Source organism: Mizuhopecten yessoensis, unplaced genomic scaffold (assembly GCF_002113885.1).
Source record: "Mizuhopecten yessoensis strain PY_sf001 unplaced genomic scaffold, ASM211388v2 scaffold2383, whole genome shotgun sequence".
Taxonomy (NCBI): domain Eukaryota; kingdom Metazoa; phylum Mollusca; class Bivalvia; order Pectinida; family Pectinidae; genus Mizuhopecten; species Mizuhopecten yessoensis.
Genome location: NW_018404519.1, coordinates 690,880 through 710,101, shown reverse-complemented (window position 1 = coordinate 710,101; position 19,222 = coordinate 690,880). Strand labels below are relative to the sequence as shown.

General features: G+C 35.0%; 1 protein-coding gene across 1 annotated transcript in view; it reads left to right on the top strand.

The window, feature by feature from the left end:
- Window positions 1-14,148: 14,148 nt before the first annotated feature.
- The window catches only part of LOC110445859 (collagen alpha-3(VI) chain-like), an 18,487-nt gene continuing 13,413 nt past the window's right edge, over window positions 14,149-19,222 (top strand). The window contains exons 1-2 of the mRNA XM_021490686.1: window positions 14,149-14,166; window positions 14,453-14,868. Coding sequence (XP_021346361.1) covers window positions 14,149-14,166; window positions 14,453-14,868 — 434 coding nt within the window. The remainder of the gene's footprint in view (window positions 14,167-14,452; window positions 14,869-19,222) is intronic.

The following is a 19,222-nucleotide window of genomic DNA, read 5'->3' as shown; positions in this document are numbered from 1 at the left end:
TATCTACTTAATTACCACTTGTGCACATGTCACATAAGGTTATGTATATCATTTCGAATTTCAATACTTTACATAAAGTTACGCATTACATTCCTGTGGAACTATCATGCTGTTACACAAACGCGGTTTAAACTATGCATCACCTGGTTAATTTATATTGGATTTAATCGACTTTTGGAACAGTCACCCTTCACATAACATTATGGTTAGCGAGTCGGTCTTTACTGTTAGCCTGTGAAGTTTGTACATAACTTTATGTATAGCAAGTCGGTCTTTACTATTAGCCTGTGGAGGTTATACTTAACTTTATGGTTAGCGAGTCAGTCTTCCCTATTAGCCTATGAAGTTTATACTTAACTTTATGGTTAGCGAGTCGGTCTTTACTGTTAGCCTGTGAAGTTTATACTTAACTTTATGGTTACTGAATTAGCATGTGCTGTAAATGAGGTTTTTTTATTGTTAATACGTCGGTTGTTACAGTTAGCCTATTGTGTTTATGCGTTAGATTGGTTTAAGCCAATGAAGCATGAAATACGATCCAACAATGGCCGGGTTCAACATCTTTTAATAACTTAGTAATCGATGAAGTTTCTTAAAATTGTCGATTCTTTTGTTATTTGAAATATCAGTGACTAAGTTTATTTGAAGGTTCAAATGTACATTTCAAATGTAAATACTTTGCAACATTAAAAAAGATACTCTGTGTTTTTTATGAATGTGGCGACTTTGGTGTTTGGAACGGAAACCTGTAAGTTCTTGATACCATTTTTTTATATGAATTCCTTCGCGGAAATGATATTTAAAACATCATTCGTCTTTTAACAGTTACGTTGTTTTTGTTGTAGGCGACGTTGTTTTGTAGTGGGTTTTTTTCGAGTAATATTGATGTGGAAGACTTAATACTTCAGCGATAATGGTTACTTAATGTCATTCACTTAATAATTGTAAAAGATCACATTACTGATAAGTATTGTACATCTGATGTCAATTAAGTTTTGTTTTGTTTTTTTAGCATCCGGGCCGAAATCCCGAGATGATAGAATAGCTATCGTGGGTCAGGCTCTAAATCAATAGGGTTCATCCTCTAGCATACATATACGTAAACCCACATACAGATAGCTTTGTGCAATCACTCAATCTAAAGTGTAAGTCTGAAAGGTCATATAGTCGGTGAGATTCAATTTACAATGCGATAACCTTCGCCTTTAAAGGATAAAGTAACAGATCAATCAGATTTTTTTCTCTTCCCTGGCGTTACTCAAATACATGAACAAAGCCGGTATTTTCCTTGCTTTCAGGAAGCTAGATTTACAAAATAACTGTCTTTGAAAGCTCGGATTACATTGGAGGAAAGTTAAACTTGATGTATCATCGAAGGACGACACTTGACCTGGGAGCGTCTATAGTACTCACCAATATTATACAGAGCTCTACAAACTTGTACAAGAGTTCGATGCCGACCAGCTTGTCAGTGTACCCGACCCTGGAATTTGGGTAGACGGGAAACCTGGATCCAGACGCAAACGTTAGAGTACTCGACCCTGGAATTGGTTAGACTGGAAACCTGGATCCAGAGGCAAACGTTAGTGAATAGTTACTCTTATCTGTAGTTGATGTCTATTCAGTTGCGAAATCAACCAATTTCTTCACTACATGACGATGGTTAACCCGGTCTTAGAGTCTTCGAGTACCATGCTTTGAGGTGATCAACAGGTGCTTACCCAAATAAATTGTATTGTTCAACTATTTGTTAATTCATAGCTTATTCATCTTTTAAAAAAGTATTTTGTTCACGCAATATGTGGTGGTGAGATTAGCGAATCGGGTATTTAAATCAAACATGTTTCTAAAATGATATTATTGAGTTAATTTTTATCGAATAATCAAGAATCATAAATTATACCGGATGCACTGAAATGTTCTTTATATTCCAGGAATAATGAATATGGCTAAGTTTTCTGCTGTCATTGCTGAACAGCTTAACCCCGGTTCGCAATTCAACGAAACTCAACTCTTCGAATATCTTTTCAACGCCGCCCTAAAATAAAGAAAGATACATTCTGTCTTATTTGGATTATACAAAGGGTCGTTAATGCCTAGACCGAGCGAAAAGGCATTATCCTATCTCAACATGACATTCGTGGAGTTCCTAAAACAACGTGACATTGAGGTACTTATTTTTTTATATATTATCACAATGACGGCCCAGGACTACGGACATTTGGATGAAGTATCCGCAATCTATAGGTTGATATAGATGACACCCAGCTACTAGACGCGGCTGATATTTCCCCCTCCTGTGCCAGGTTCAAGCTACAACGAAATCCTTTCCAAGGGAAATCAGTTCATCTGGAAGGAAATTGTTCGACAGATGAACATACACGTGCGGCTTTCTAGTCCAGTGGCGAAGATCGTTCGATCAAGAGACAGAAAAACAAACTTCAAAGTCAAATATAGCACATGTGGTGGAGAAAAGGAAGAGGAGTTTGACTTTTTCATATTGAGTCCAACCATGAAGTCCTTAATCAACACTGTGAATTTCAACAAGAAGGAAAAAAGACTATTCAGTAAGACCACCCATGAGTATTTGGCCACCTCTTTGGTATGTACAAAATACGGAAAGCGTAGAAGCTTTAGGCCTTGAAGTGTTCTTACAAAAAGACACCTATTCTGCTCTGGCCCATATCGAAGGTGATAATTATACTGCAGGAGTGTTTCCTGGTGTTCTAGATGGTGATAGCATCCACTCCACACTCGCAGCGTTTCAAAACCAGGACGACAGATTCTCGAGAGAAATCTACGTAGACATATCAACATTGTTGAAAAGGCGGAGGTGGTTCAGCTTACGGAGCAGATCGTTTGGTCATATTTCCCCAGATACTCCGTCTCAGACATGAGTAAATGGGTATTATGGGATATCCTAGACATGCAGGGCAAGTACAGAATATGGTACATCGGATCAAATGTGTCTTTTGAGACACTTCACAGTGTTTTTCAGTACAACAACTTATTATTCCAGCGCTATATTATGCCCTATGTGTAGTATGAATAATACTGCGTAGATATGATACACAAGTTTTGTATTATACGTTTGTTTACAAATAAGTGCAGCCCATTTTTCGTTAATAAAAATGACAATAGTTTAAGGCTTTCGATAGTTTATTGAAAACACATCTGTAAAAAAGGATTATTGCAATATTTAAAAAAAAAAAAGTTTTCTGAATTTCAAAAATGGAAATAAAATATTTAACATGAAATATACCGTACAGTCGTTTGTTTTGTTTTTGTTTTTATTTTTGCTGGGATGATATTTTCGTTTATTTGCGGGTATATATACATTATTAAGGAAATGTTATCCTTGTAATAATGTAACACTAGGTTTTTTTTCAAATCAATCACATAAAATAAAATCCTCATTCTAATAAAAAAATATATGAAAATTTAGACCCATAGAAATAACCAACTATATGGCATTGTACCATTCACACATATCATGATTATTTTTGGAACTACACGTATCATATTAATATTTATTATTCAATATAGGACACCAAAGTCTCCTCCTTTTCATATTCATATCTTGACATTTGCCGACAGTCGTCCAGTAATGATTAAGTCACTATCAATCCTCTGTGACAAACATTACTATTTGATGTCACTTCTTATAATCTTGTTCCTCAGTCATATTGATTCTCTGTTCTCCAAATTGATTTTGCTTGACGCTCCCTGTTGACAAATCAATCGATCATAAAGTAAAGTCCTTGATCTAGGTAGCAGAAATGATTCGCTAGCCATCATGGCCAAGTGAAATACTATGAAATTTCATTATAAACCTGAATGATCGAATTTTTCCTTGTATTGTTTACGTTTGGTACCTTGATAAGAGACTCCATGACGTTAGATTGATTAATGCTATACGTGTCAGTTTGTCGTTTCGGTATATATAGATGCCTGTGTTTCAGATACACAAAAATGTAGAATTATGAATATAAATTCTTAATGAAAACAACACGTACGTTTACCGATAAGGTACTAGCATATGTCTTTTTCATCTAGTTACGTGTCGTGAAGGGCTTTCATCACATTTGTTGACATTTACCTTTCTAATATAAGAGTTATATAAACATGCACCGTGCTGGAGGGGAATTAACTCTCTACGTCGTTATACTTGACAAATAAATGTCATTATAAGAGCAACTGACAACATATGATAAGTTTTGCATTTCTTTATTTATGTGCAGGTTTAATGCTAAGTTATTGGACCTTCTACAAACAAGTACAATCAAGTATTAGTTTAGATTTTTCATTGCGCATGCGCTTTGACCTTACCATGGATAGTGGATTATATTACCTGAATGATACCTTACCGGCTACTGTGAATCCCGTATCGACGAATGGAATGGGAGCTGTATGTGCAATTGTGTATGCATGTGACCTTTGAGACTCCATATGTAAATAAACGAAAGTATTAACCATAGGGAGTCATGTCGATATTCGAAAGAGAAGACCTCCTCGTTGAAAAGCTCACCTAGATAGTGTTTTGGAGGAGATGAATTCACATGGGAATGACTCGATAGGTGCAATAACCATATATCAACATAAAGTGCTTAATAAACCTATGTTATCGGGATTTTCGTTTTATGGGAAACCTTTTTAGAATGTCGCCTGAGCTATATATAATAAATTAATTCGTTCGTATAAAAAGCAATACTGATTTTACCTGGGACATACAATGGTACAGGTTACCTGGTTCGTTAGTAATAACATTTTTCTAGTGATTTTTATGATGCTGGAAACTCGAACTCTCTAAAGATAAACGACTCTTCGTATTCTCGAATAGAACTGAAAAATGATTTTGACTCTTTTCTCATAGAAATATACATGTAAGTTTTCTTATTGATTTCCTGTTATAATAATATAGCAAAATATAAATGTATGCTTCAATGTTAACGTTAAGGCTTATTTATGATGTGCTTTAGTATAGTTACCCGATACAGGTCTAAACAAGTAATTACAGGGGGGAAAGTCAAGTTAGCGTAGATTCGTTTCTTTCCTAATTATTATTCTTATTCCATATTATTTATCATGCGCTGATCATTTATATGTTCATGTTCAACAACAAAAATGAGACAAAGCAACATAAACGGTAATGAGGCTTGGTAACATACACAGGTATTTATACTTGGTAACATAGACAGATAGTAAGACTTGGTAAAAAAGACAGATAGTCAAACTTGGTAACATACACAGATAGTAAGACTTGGTAACATACACATATAGTAAGACTTGGTAACATACACAGATAGTAAGACTTGGTAACATACACAGATAATTAGACTTGGTAACATACACAGATAGTAAGACTTTGTAACATACACAGATAGTAAGACTTGGTAACATACACAGAGAGTAAGGCTTGGTAACATACACAGATAATTAGACTTGGTAACATACAGAGATAGTAAGATTTTGCAACATAGACAGATAGTAAGACTTGGTAACATACACAGATAATAAGACTTGGTAAAATGCACAGATTGTAAGACTTGGTAACATAAACAGATAGTAAGACTTTGTAACATAGACAGATAGTAAGACTTGGTTATATGCACAGATTGTAAGACTTGGTAACATAAACAGATAGTAAGACTTAGGAACAATATTGTTATCTAAATTTCCAATGGCAGAGTTCATTTGAAGTACAAACATTGGCTGTGCATGTACCGATACAAATATATATATATAAATTACATAGTTTCGAATTAAAGTAATCTGACTATGCCATACATACACCGGATTCCTTCATAACTGTACAATTTACCGGTAAGTTCATCACAGAATTTCATTTATTAATGACAAGGTGATCAAAATCTTAAATATAAAACTATCAATATTTATCATTCCGCTGTCAATTCATTTGATAGAAAGATATTTTATTTGTCATTCAACAAAAAGGACACATTATCTCAACCTAGAACGCCAATTTATGATACTTCATGCAACACATAGTACGAAAATAGACTATGTCGTAAATGAGTGTACAGTATATGATGGACGCCATTAAGGAACTGAGACAGTCGCCAGATAACAGACCAGACTTGGACAGTGTGGTGACGTTTGTGGATACTCACACATCGTACAGTAGTGATAGGACCAGGAAGTACGTCATTTTTGTCACAACCGGTCTCATACCAGAAGAATATGTTGCGCACGTGAGGAAACCGCTTGGACATCTGCATGACAAAAATATGGTTACTGTAGTTTTGGTTGGGGTGGCTGACTACACAGACTGGACATTATCGGAAAACATGTTTGACTCTAGATTCATCACCTTTTCTTCAGAGGATGTGGATATTTCATTTCAAAAATATTCTAATTGTTGCAATTAACAATAGGATTGGGCACAGGCATTGCCTATGTGGATATCGTTCCACATGTTCTGTGGAACGATATCAAATCCACTAATTATACCACATTCGAGAAAACATAAGCTCTCCTTCACATGATATTTAATTTGTGTATTATCACAAGCAATACTGTAGGCATCACTTTTTTATCAATCCATAAAAGAGTAGTGTAAAAATGGATGTCTGAAACATGAAGTCATACAACTTCACTCAAACGGATGTATAGAAAGTATGAATATACAATGAAATTACATATTGTATTAGGAAATATATAAATAAATGAATAGAACAGTCGAACTTAAAATGAATATATGTATAACAAAGTATCAGGTGATACTCTGCGGGTTGGGAACCAAAATAAAAAGAAATATACAGGTAATTGTTCTGGTTCCTATTGTAAAGTAGAAATTATAGTTACAATTTAGATAATGTTTATATCATTTTTATTTTCAAGATCAAATCAACAACAACACAATTAAATAATGATTTGTACATATCCATATGCTTTAACCTATACCAGAATTATAGACAGCTCTGAAACCTACATGGAACTAAAAATAAAAGATAGAATGTTTCCAGGTAACGTTTATATCAAATCCATTGTACTATTGCTCAATACATTATGTTCCTTTAAAGTACCGCTTGACAAAATCTGACGAAAAGTCTTTCGTGATCATTGTCTTCAGCGGAGATGAACCTTTTGGTTAGGAAAAAATCAAGGATGACCAGGAGTGGGCGTAGGTCCTCTAAGTTGGCAAAATCACACACATTATCACAAAATGTATTCTGCAAACTGGGGTGAGATTTCAAGACAGTAACTCGGTGTGAAAAGGACATTATATCTCCTGTTGTAGAGTTAATGTTGTTTGCTATCAAGGACTGAGACCACCCAGAAATGAGGTGATAGGTCTGGTGTTGTAGAATTAAAATATTCTCCTTCCGCGCACATGTCTCGTTTCCTCTGACACCACACGCCATTCGTTCTTGAGGTTGACGTCATGCTTCAGCGAACATCCTACCATCCTGTTAGCTAGTATTTTTGTGTATATATATATAGATTTCCTAACATATCTTCACAAACAAGCGGGACTCGAGGTGTTCGCTCCTTGAGCATGACGTTAACTCCATTGATATGGAAAACGTGGCTCTATGATGCAAAAACAAACATTGAAAGATCGATATGGCATATGGTGTTCGGGAAATCAGATATCATGAGAATACATTTCGAGTGCATAAAGGAGGTTTAAAAAAGAAACAAATATTCACCTCCCAAACGTTACCAAGCATTTTTTGTACGTCTACTAGAAATATTAATTTTGAAGCGAAAAAGTTAGAAAGGGTCGACTTTTCCGTATGGAGATATTTCCTCCCTTCAAGTACATATACCATCATTGGGGTGGCATTTTAAACGAAAGTTGTTATTTTAAAAGCATTGAACTGTTTGTGTATGGTATTTATGATCTATTTGAATGACACAGCTTTGTAAGCAAACAAATCATAATGCGCGCTTTCAATACTTATATTTACGTTTTCTCTGCCTCTTATGTTCTTTTTTAACTTATAATTTATATTTAAAATTAAAAATGCCCGCCTTATCGACAGCCCACACAATTTCGGACAATAGTTTGAACAGCGTATTGTCGCGTGCTGATTGGCAAACAAAGTAGTACTTTGAAATTTTAACAAACACTTCAATTTTAATCCACAATTCAGTATCAATACAATTGCGTATGATATGTCTTTAGGGTGATTTAAGTTTATCAATAGAACTCTGAGCTGAAAGTTAGATTTGAAATTGTTTCGATTTTTCCCCGAAACAAATTTCGGGCATGGACAAATACAGTGAACACCGTAAATCCGACCTTGCCCTCCACGAAGGAGTTATTTTTGGAAGTTAATTCGAACTTTTTTCTTTGCTCATTTTGTGAAGAATCCAGGCGTGAATGTATTTATTGATTGTATGGGAACCTGGCAACAGTCGGTAGATTCTATAAAATCCTCGTCATTTGACATGTCGTCAGAAACTGAGGAATGGTGGATGCGAGACGCGTGAAACTGATACAGTAGCGTTTGAAGTGAGTGATCATGCGACGTAGCACAGGTTCGTTACAAATGTCTGAAATGTTTATGTGTGCTGTAACTCATATCAGTAGGTCTGTACCATATGTGTCAGTAGGTCTATAGAATATGTGTATTTCAGACATTTATAACGAACCCCTGTTGATCAGTGCAGTGTAACAGACGATATTTCTGATAACCGATGTGCATTTTGTACGATATTGCAGACATTGGTCTTGTTTTCGTTGAAATAAAAGTGTGAAAAGTGTTTTTTTATTTCATTTTTTATTTTGCACATAAATTTACAATGGCATTGTCAAATCTCACAATGCCCAGCGATATTTCAGCAGCCGTCATGTTTATTTATATTGGATATTGTAGTTCCGGTCAGTGTTGTATTAATACGCTAAGAATTGTGTCTCGTGATGCATGGTAATTAAAGTCCCATCAACGACACAGCTTTCAAAGAGGCTATATAGTGACAATGCCATGCAAATGTAAATATATAACCGTAAAACCTGTAGTTCTACTTTGAACACCTCAGTGTAGGTCCAAATACAGCTGTAACACATTTTCAGGTCCCTATGGTCTAATCACGTAATGATCAGGTGAGTGCTATATTACCTGTGCACGACGTCTCTGGCGGACTTATATTTTACCTATGTAAATAGCATCTATTTACATGTCTTTGGGGAATATCTGTCAGACTTTTATCAGAAAGTGTAACTATACTATTCAAATATGGATGAACAAGGAAGCGGATTTTTTTACTTCCTTCGTCTTTGCTTGATAAATAATTCTGTTCGAAGATCACTAAGACCAACTAGCTAAATTGATAAGATTTTGTTTCAAATATTTATGTTACAACCCAAATGCTCTTTTGCAGTGGTGTGCTTGTCGTTACGTTATCGGACCTTCTGTAAGCCAGGTACAACACTATCAGTTTTCTGTTATATTTTGCATGTGCATAGTCTTAATTCTGGGATAGAATACAATATCTCGATCGATATATATCGACCTCTGACCAATTTGTGAAATGAACGTGAGCTGCATATCTGCATACTCTTGATCTTTGTGGCCAGATATGTAAATTAGATTTTCGAAATATATACTTGTATTATAAGGCAAGCTCGGGACAAAGCACCTGGATAGTGACTCATGGTGAGAAGATAAGAATAACTACTTATCGACAACAAGTGCAAGGTTAAGATTTGCAATCAGGATGTTTGTTTTGTGTGAAACATGTTAGGACTGTCACAAGAGCTTCAGATAATAAATAACCTTGCTTTTATTCTTTTGTAAATGTTGATCCTATTTTCGTGTTATCACTACTGAATAAGATAATCGTTTCTAAAACATAGGAAATGGTATGGTCACCAGTCGCCAAACAGGTTATATTTTTTATAAGAATGTATTTCTTTTTAAACATAAAAATCAATAGCTATAACTTCTGTAACACGTACTTTCTATTTACGCTATTTGTGGCGTGTTTACCCGACACAAACAATGGTACAGGTTACCTGGTTCGTTAGTAATTACATTATCCTTCACCTCTGGCTATGGAGATTTGTATATTGTTCCGTTCCACTCAGTGATTTCTATGATGCTGGAAACACGAGCTGTTTAAGAGCACACGAATGGTATTCTCAGGTAGAACTGAAACAAGATTTCGATTATTTTGGAGACAAGTATAGAAATATATCGGTAAGTTTTCTTTTTACTTTCCTTTTCATATTTTTACCTGCACCAGTAACCATTCATGAAGCAAAAACATAAACTTAAGTTTTATTCAAACTTTATTTTAGGGTTTGTTTGAGTTTTGCTTTAGACATCTTGAGAGAAAAAACCCAGTAATAGTTTATACACGTTTAAACAAGCAATTGTAGATATATAAATCGGTTTAATATTAACCTAGATTAGATTTAGTTTCTTACCTGCTTCTTACTTTATATCTTTATTATTGTTATATAAATAAACATGTGCAGAAAATATATATTTGAATACTCCATAAAGAAATGAAGGCTTGATAACATACATAGATAATAAGACTAAGTAACATACGCAGATAGTAGGACTTGATTTACAAACAAATTTAGTAAAACTTTGTAATATATACGTATAGTAAGACCTGGTAACATACACAGATAGTAAGACCTGGTAACATACACAGAGAGAAGGACTTGGTAACTTACACATAAAATAAGACTTGGTAGCAAACACAGATAATAAGACCTGGTAACATACACAGAGAGTAAGACTTGGTAACATACACAGATAGTAAGACCTGGTAACATACACAGATAGTAAGACTTGGTAACATACACAGATAGTAAGACCTGGTTACATACACAGATAGTAAGACTTGGTAACATACACAGATAGTAAGACTTTATAACATACACAGATAGTAAGACTTTATAACATACACAGATAGTAAGACTTGGTAACATACACAGATAGTAAGAATTGGTAACATACACAGATAGTAAGATTTGGTAACATACACAGATAGTAAGACTTTATAACATACACAGATAGTAAGAATTGGTAACATACACAGATAGTAAGACTTTATAACATACACAGATAGTAAGACTTGGTAACATACACAGAAAGTAAGAATTGATAACATACACAGATAGTAAGAGTTAGTGACATACACAGATAATTAGACTTGATAACATACACAGATAGTAAGACTTGGTAACATACACAGATAGTAAGACTTGGTAACATACATAGATAGTACGAATTAATAACAAACACATGTGGTAAGACCAGATAACATACACATGTGGTAAGACTTTGTAACATACACAGATAGTAAGACTTGGTAACATACAGAGATAGTACGAATTAATAACAAACACATGTGGTAAGACCAGATAACATACACATGTGGTAAGACTTTGTAACATACACAGATAGTAAGACTTGGTAACATACAGAGATAGTACGAATTAATAACAAACACATGTGGTAAGACCAGATAACATACACATGTGGTAAGACTTTGTAACATACACAGATAGTAAGACTTGGTAACATACAGAGATAGTACGAATTAATAACATACACATGTAGGAAGACGTGGTAACATACACAGATAGCAATTGTCGATAACATACTCAGATAGGTAGGCTTCGTATCATACACACATAGTAATTCTTGATTACATATAAAAACAGTAGCACTTGGTGCTGACAAATATAGTTGGACTTATACATATACGGAGATATTAGAGATTTTGTAACGGAAACAGATATTAAGACTGTGTAAACATAACTTAGTTTTGTTATGCTATATAGTTTAGGATTCTTAATTATATATGTATATATTTTTTTTTTTAAATGTAGTTTTTTTGCAATGGAGTCATTGTTTTTGGCGACTTGATATATCCAGACTTCAGAAACTCTTTCCCGGGATCAGGTGCATACTTAGCTCCTTTTTTGAGGTATTACTATTGTTGTTATAATATAAAATACCCTTGCTGGAAGGAGGTAACCTCTGAACAGGAACTTGAACGAGCAGGAGAGGAGATCACGTCATACTTTCCAGAACTGATGAACTTCAATGTTTCCTTGATGTTTATAGTGTCGTGGATTGATGTAATTGACGACTGTTATTCTTCAATTGAGGTAAACCACCAAGAAACAATCGTAGTTTGGAATTACTTGTTCTCAAACCCGATGTTGTTGCTCTCTTTATCATTGTAGATTATTGTATAAGCGTATAAAATTCAAATAATGGGACAGAAGCGATGGTATTGTTCAATTGGTTGTTAATCTTGGGTACCAAAAACAGTGAGATTTTTAAAGTACATATATCAGACACAATGTCAAATTCACAAACACAAATGTCACAAAAATACCTAATAGGAAAATGAGAAATGTAAGTAATGCCTTAACATTGCTAAGATGATGCATTACAATATATTTATTAAGTAGAGTGTCTATGCCTTAATTGAATTTCGTCTGCCATGTTCATGAATGGTCTCATATTTATGTTGCCCAGTTTCTACTCGTACGGACAGTACCCCACATCTTTATTCACGTGCCATAATAAAAAAATGATAAGATTTCTTAAACTTCAATTTGAAATTTCTTACCGATTGGTCAATTATTCTAATTAAACCGAAGTTTCTCAGTTTGGGTACATATTTTCCTTTTCCTTGCCCTTAATTACGATATCGGTTTAGAATTGTGCGTTGTTCATCCTCAAAGTTACAGTTTTGAAAGTTGTTCAAACAATGCTTTATAATTATGTTTACTAGTTCATGTTGCCCGTCTCGACATCAGAATTTACTTTATCATAATAGCACGGTACAAAAGATTAAATTGGAGGAGTTGTTATTAAAACGTGCTATCAAAGGTTGGGTTAAAGTGTATCGAATGCATCAAACTTCTGTCATTAGTACGACTATTAATGAGTCCTACACACTTTATTATATATCGTCCATTTACACTGTCGGCGGTGGTTATATCTTTTTATTGTCAAACGATCGATTGTTTTCCACATTAGTTAGTACATAACGTATGCAAGAACACGTGTATGATCCATCAAAGACTAGGGTTGTCAGGAAAAATACCGAAGGTGTCAAGAAGACCAGTAATGAACGTTAACGTCACTGATGTCCCTATAATACCTTTACCACCATACGTGGTATTTCACTTATTGTCGTTCAATATTTCGATAATGATACGAGAACCAGGTACGATATATATGCAAGACCACACACTTGTGTTTTTCTAACGAAGCAGAAAGCACGAGTTATTGCGAGGACGAATATTATTCACGAGTGAATATATACGTCCGCGCAATAAATGAGTGCTTTCTGATTCGTTAGAAAAATACAAGTGTGTGGTCTCGTTTTTATCACATACCTTCCGTATTTGGTAGAGATCGATACAAAGATTTTATAAACTTTGATATTGTGTTTTCCAAATACGGGGAACTTTTCAGTTCGCCATGACAAGGGGATTCCCATAAAAAGTAGTTCCGGCTAGTAGGTAAATACAACATTCCGTATTGCACATGTGCAATACAGAACGTTGTATCACTATAACAAGATTCAACAGGTATGTGATAAATTCATATATTTGATTGTGTAGATTGTATTTTGTAGAATTATGTTTGATATTATTGTGAGGAGTTTGACTTGTTACAATAAATTACGTATAGTTGTGAAAGTACGTCAATATTATTAATGTTGCATGTGATTGTGAAAAAATTAATACATAATTAATTATCTGTTTACTCATGTTTGATATCATTTTAAATAACTTTTAACGAGGTTGACAGTTAAATTGTGTTTAATATAATTGTGCGGCTTACGAGAAGTTAGAAAAATATTTATATGATTGTTAGGAATTGTGTTATTGTTAACATGTACGTGATTGTTAAGAGGACAACAATTTGATATTATCTAATATATGTTTGACAAGAACATCCAAGTAACATCTCTGTCATCTGTTTGAAGGGAAGGTTATGTAAAATAGTCATTTGTTGTCTGTTATAATGCAATAAGTGTGACATGCTTAATTGTATTTGACACTCTTGTTTCAGGCCTTCTCTAAGAAGTACATTTCAAGCTGTACTGATCAGTGACGGTGTGTTGTCATTCGTAATTTATAATTACAACAAAATACAACACGCTTGGAATTATAGATGGGAACTTAATAACATGTACAAGTATGCAAAGGTAAGGTTATTTTAACATCCTGTTCATATTGTATGGCAATCTCGCATCCATTCATTGTTTTTGTGGTAATATTGACCTGTTTTTTTATAAATGAAATATTTTAATCCTCGTCGTACTAAATTGTTTATTGTAATCAATGCACAATAAAAAAGAAAATGTAAAATATTTGCCATACGTATAGAGGGGACACAGATTTAATGGTAACCTTCACCAGAAAACTACTTGTTAGAAAGGATTAATAACTTCATATTAAATTTAATTAATGTAAACATGCGTTAACTTTAAGGTTGGCTTCAATAAGGGAGGTGATACCCACTACTACGCTGTGGAGGGATCAGGCACGGAGGAAATCGCCACGGTGGTGTCCCGTAGTAACGTCAACAAGACGGGAAAGTTCGTCTTCAGACTCAATGGTTACATGGCACGTCCTGTAAAGGTCGCCGACATAGTGTTTGTCATAGACTCCTCCTACAGCGAGTCGGCTTTGTTTGACAGTATCCTCCAGTACATAGTAGACGTTACTGACAATCTGACCATAGCTCCCAACGACACACAGGTGGCTGTTGTAAGTTTTTCCAAGACAGCCAATGTGGAGTTCGATTTCTTTTTTTGTCAGAAAAAGGACTGTATTCACGAGCGTGTGCTAAATACATCCCATCTTAACAGTACTTCTCACATGGAAACCGGACTAGAAAAGGCAAGGTACGTACGTAGTGCAATAAATCCCTATTGAAGATTTTTTCGTTCTTCCATCTATTGTTTCCAAACACTGAGCGGACAGTTATTTATGAGTCAGATATTCAAAAACTGAATCATTTTCATTTCTCTTTAGCAAAAAGTATTTTCTGAGGTTAAAGTTCACCGAGTGACTTGATTTCGCTTTACCTACAGAGACATTTTCCGGTGGACCAAAGGAGGAAGGCAGTCTGCCTTGAAGTATGTTGTTGTGGTCAGCGACGGACTGGTCAATGACAGGGAGAAAGCCATAAATAGTGCAAGGGGTCTGTCTAATGGAAACGGTGATATCAGGGTAGTCAGTGTTGGACTGGGCAGGTCTGTGTATCACACCGTGCTGGAGAGTGTGGCCTTCAACAGTTCGTACTTACTGGCGTCAGATCCCAGCAAACTACTGGACCTTCTCCAATGGGATCTACACGATAAGAACAGTACAGGTAAACTACATTTGTCTGTAATTGTGATTGTATCTATATAATCTGAAACAAAAATAAGACTGCTTAACTATTATATAACTATGTCTAGTTATTCGTCTGTATATTTTTTCACAGGATGTGAAACCAAATACAGTGCTGATATGCTATTATTAGTGGAGACATCGGCAACACGGAGCGGCAAAACGTTTAAGACGGTGCTGAACTTCCTACAAACATTTCTCGATAAAATCAGCTCCTATCATACCAATCACACTGTTACCATCAGTATAGCCACACATGGTACCAAATTAGAGTACGTCGTAAAGGGATGCCATCTGTCAAATCTGCCGTACATGATGGACGCCATCAAGGAACTGAGACAGTCGCCGGATAACAGACCAGACTGGGACAGTGTGATGACGTTTGCAGGTACTCACACATCCTACAGTAGTGTTGGGACCAGGAAGTACGTCATATTTGTCACAACCGGTCTCATACCAGAAGAATCTGTTGCGCACGTGAGAACACAAGTCAGACATTTACGCGAAAACAACGGGGCGAGTGTAGTGATGATTGGGGTAGCTGACAACACAAATTGGACAGTACTTGAAAATGTGTATGATTGTGGATTCTTCACCTTCTCTACAGAGGATGTGGATATCGTGTCACGTGTTCTGTGGAACGATATAAAATCCACTAACTGTACCACATTTGAGAAAACATAAGCTGTCCTACAGATGCTATTTAACTTGTGTATTATAACAAGCAATACTGTAGGCATGACTTTTATAACAATCCATCAGAGAGTAGCGTAAACAGATGTCTGAAACGTGAAGTCATTAGATATACCTATCTTCTTATCAAATCATATAACTTCACTCAAACGGATGTATAGAAATAGGAAGGTTGAACAACTTGAAATGAATGTGTGTAAAGCAAAGTATAAATTGAAACTCTGCGGGTCGGGGACAAAAAAGGAAATTTTCTGGTATTTATTCTGGTTCATATTGCAATATCATAAATAGGAATTGTAGTAACATTTTAGATAATGGTATATCATCTTTATTTTATAGACCAAATCAAGAACAACAATATGTGAATAAAATTGTAAATATTTCGTTTGCTTTAACCTATACCTAAATTATAGACAGCTTTGAAACATACATGGAGTTAAAAACAAAACATTCAGTGTTTTGAGATAACATTTATATCAAATCCATTCTACTATTGATCCTTATATATTTTTCCTTTAAACTACTGCTTGACAAACTCGGATGCAACTTCTTTGGTGATCACTGTCCTCGGACTGAGATAAATTATACATGTTTCATAGACAGCCTTGAAACCTGCATTGAGTAAAAACAAAACATTCAGTGTTTTGAGATAAACAAAATATCAAATCCATTCTACTATTGATCCATTAATGTGTTCCATTAAACTACCGCTTGATGAACCCTGATGTAACTTACTTGGTGGTCACTGTCTCCGGACTGAGATAATCCTTCTAGTAACGACAGTCAAGGATGACCAGCAGTGGGCATGGGTTCTCTAAGTTGGCAAAATCACGAACATTATCCCAAAATTAATTCTGCAAAAAAAGAAAGGGCATACTGGGGTGATGATATTTGAAGGCAGAAGCCTGTATGAAAAGGACATTTTTTTCGCCTGCTGTGGAGTTTATCAAGGACTGAGACCACCCAGAAAAGAGGTAATATGAATGGTATTATAGAATGCACATATACTCCTTCTGGAAACATGTCTCCGTTTCCTCTGACACCACACGCCATTCGTTCTTTTTTAGCAGTCAATGAGCCATTTCTTTTACATGCATGAGGTTGACGTCATGCTTGAGCGAGCATCCTACTGTTAGCTGGTATTTTTGTGAATATGTTCACTATATATATATATTCCCGAACATGACGATAACTTCATGAATATGAAAAAAGTAGTTATATGACTAAGAAAAACGTTGAAAGATCGAAATGATGTGTGGTGTCGGAGGAGCTTTCCTCACTCCTTGTATATATACCTTCATCGGAGGTGAGGGACATTTTTACAGACATTTGCTCTATATCCCTAAAACCTGTAATACTACTTCGCATACCTCAGTGCATGTCTAAATATAGCTGTAACACATTATCAAGCCCCTGAGGTAATAGCGTGTAATTAGCAGGTGAGTGTATTTCCTGTGAACGTGTCTGGCGGACTTATTTTTCAAGTAAATTTTACCAATGTATGACTCGCCAAGTTTTCCGTCATTTATTTTCATGTCTTGGAGGATATCTGTCAGACTTTTCTCATTGGTTATCAATATATGTAATACTATTCACATATGCATGAACAAGGAAGGGAAATTTAAACTTCCTTCGACTTTATGTTAGACATATTCTTCTGTTTCAATTTCACTAAGATCGACTGACAAAGTTAAATGAGAATTTGTTTCTTTTAGTGATGTTCCAGTCGAACTGTCCTTTAGCATTGTGTGCTGGTCGTTACGTTATCGGAATAACTGTAATTTAGCCAAGCATAGTCAAAATGTTGTCTGTTATATTGCACATGCGCATTGCCTTTATCATGGATAATAAACAAATCTCGATCGTTATATCGACCTCTGATAAACCATTTTGGTGAATGAAACTTGAGCTGAATACTTGCATACGCCTGACGTTTGTGGCCATATATGTATATTAGCAAGCGACAATTTGAGAGAACTATGTCGATTTTCGAAATATACATTATAAGGCAAGCTCGCGGCGACAAAACTCACCTGGATAGTGAGTCATGGTGAGAGGTAAAAATAACCTCTACATATCAACACCAAGTACAAGGTAAAGATTTGTAGTCGGGGTGTGTGTTTTGTGTGAAACACGTAAAAAAAGGCCATGGGGATACAGATAACAAATAGCCTAGCTTTTATTATTTTGTGAAATGTTGATTCTATTTTCGTTTTATCACTACTGAAAAGCGTCATCGTTTCCAAGGGCGCGATTAAATGCCCAATGCCACCAAATATTACCCAATACTATACCTTATACCACCAAATACTACCCAATACCACCCAATACAACTCAAAACTGTTCCTGATATTACCTCAATACAATACAAATCTTAAGATACAACAAAAGTTTAATTCCGTCGCTGGTATTTTTCACAGAAAATGCGTTATTTGATCGGAATACTACACAATACGACCAGAATGCTACCGCATATGACCCAATACTACCCATGTCTACACAATTCTATCATACAAAGACCGCATGCTTGTCAACTTTCCATGTTATATGTCTATTTACATCAGTAAATGGTTGTTGGGCTTTCGTCAGAGTTAACCGTTGCCGAAATAGATAATCTATTGTATCAATTCATAATAAACAATGAGAAAATATTTCTGAGTTATTCCCCTTTACACAGTGACGTCTCGCAGATGATTGTCACAATAATCTAATTTATTTAGTTTTTGAATAAATTATCATTATCTCATTATTCAGTCAAATTACACAAATGTCATGCACAATGACGACGTATGCATCACAACAGTTACTTTTTACACTATTGGCATCAATTTCCGTTTCCTACTTAACAAAGAACTATTCCTGGAAATTCTAAAAATCAGTTTCATCTTCACATTTAAAAAGAAAATATGAATGAAAGGTCTACCATGAGTATTTTTAACTTACTAAACAATGAAATTTAAAATATCAATGTTTAATGAAAATGAAACTTTGATTAATTATGACATATGATGTTTGTGTAAATTTACTTAGAATTATAAAGGACAGTCATTGGATATTGCTTAATTATTACGTCTAGAAGTTTTGAACATAATTTCGTTTTTTTCAGTATAAGTATAACAACACAAATAAAAATGTAATCAATGTACAAATGATATATTTGTACATTATCCT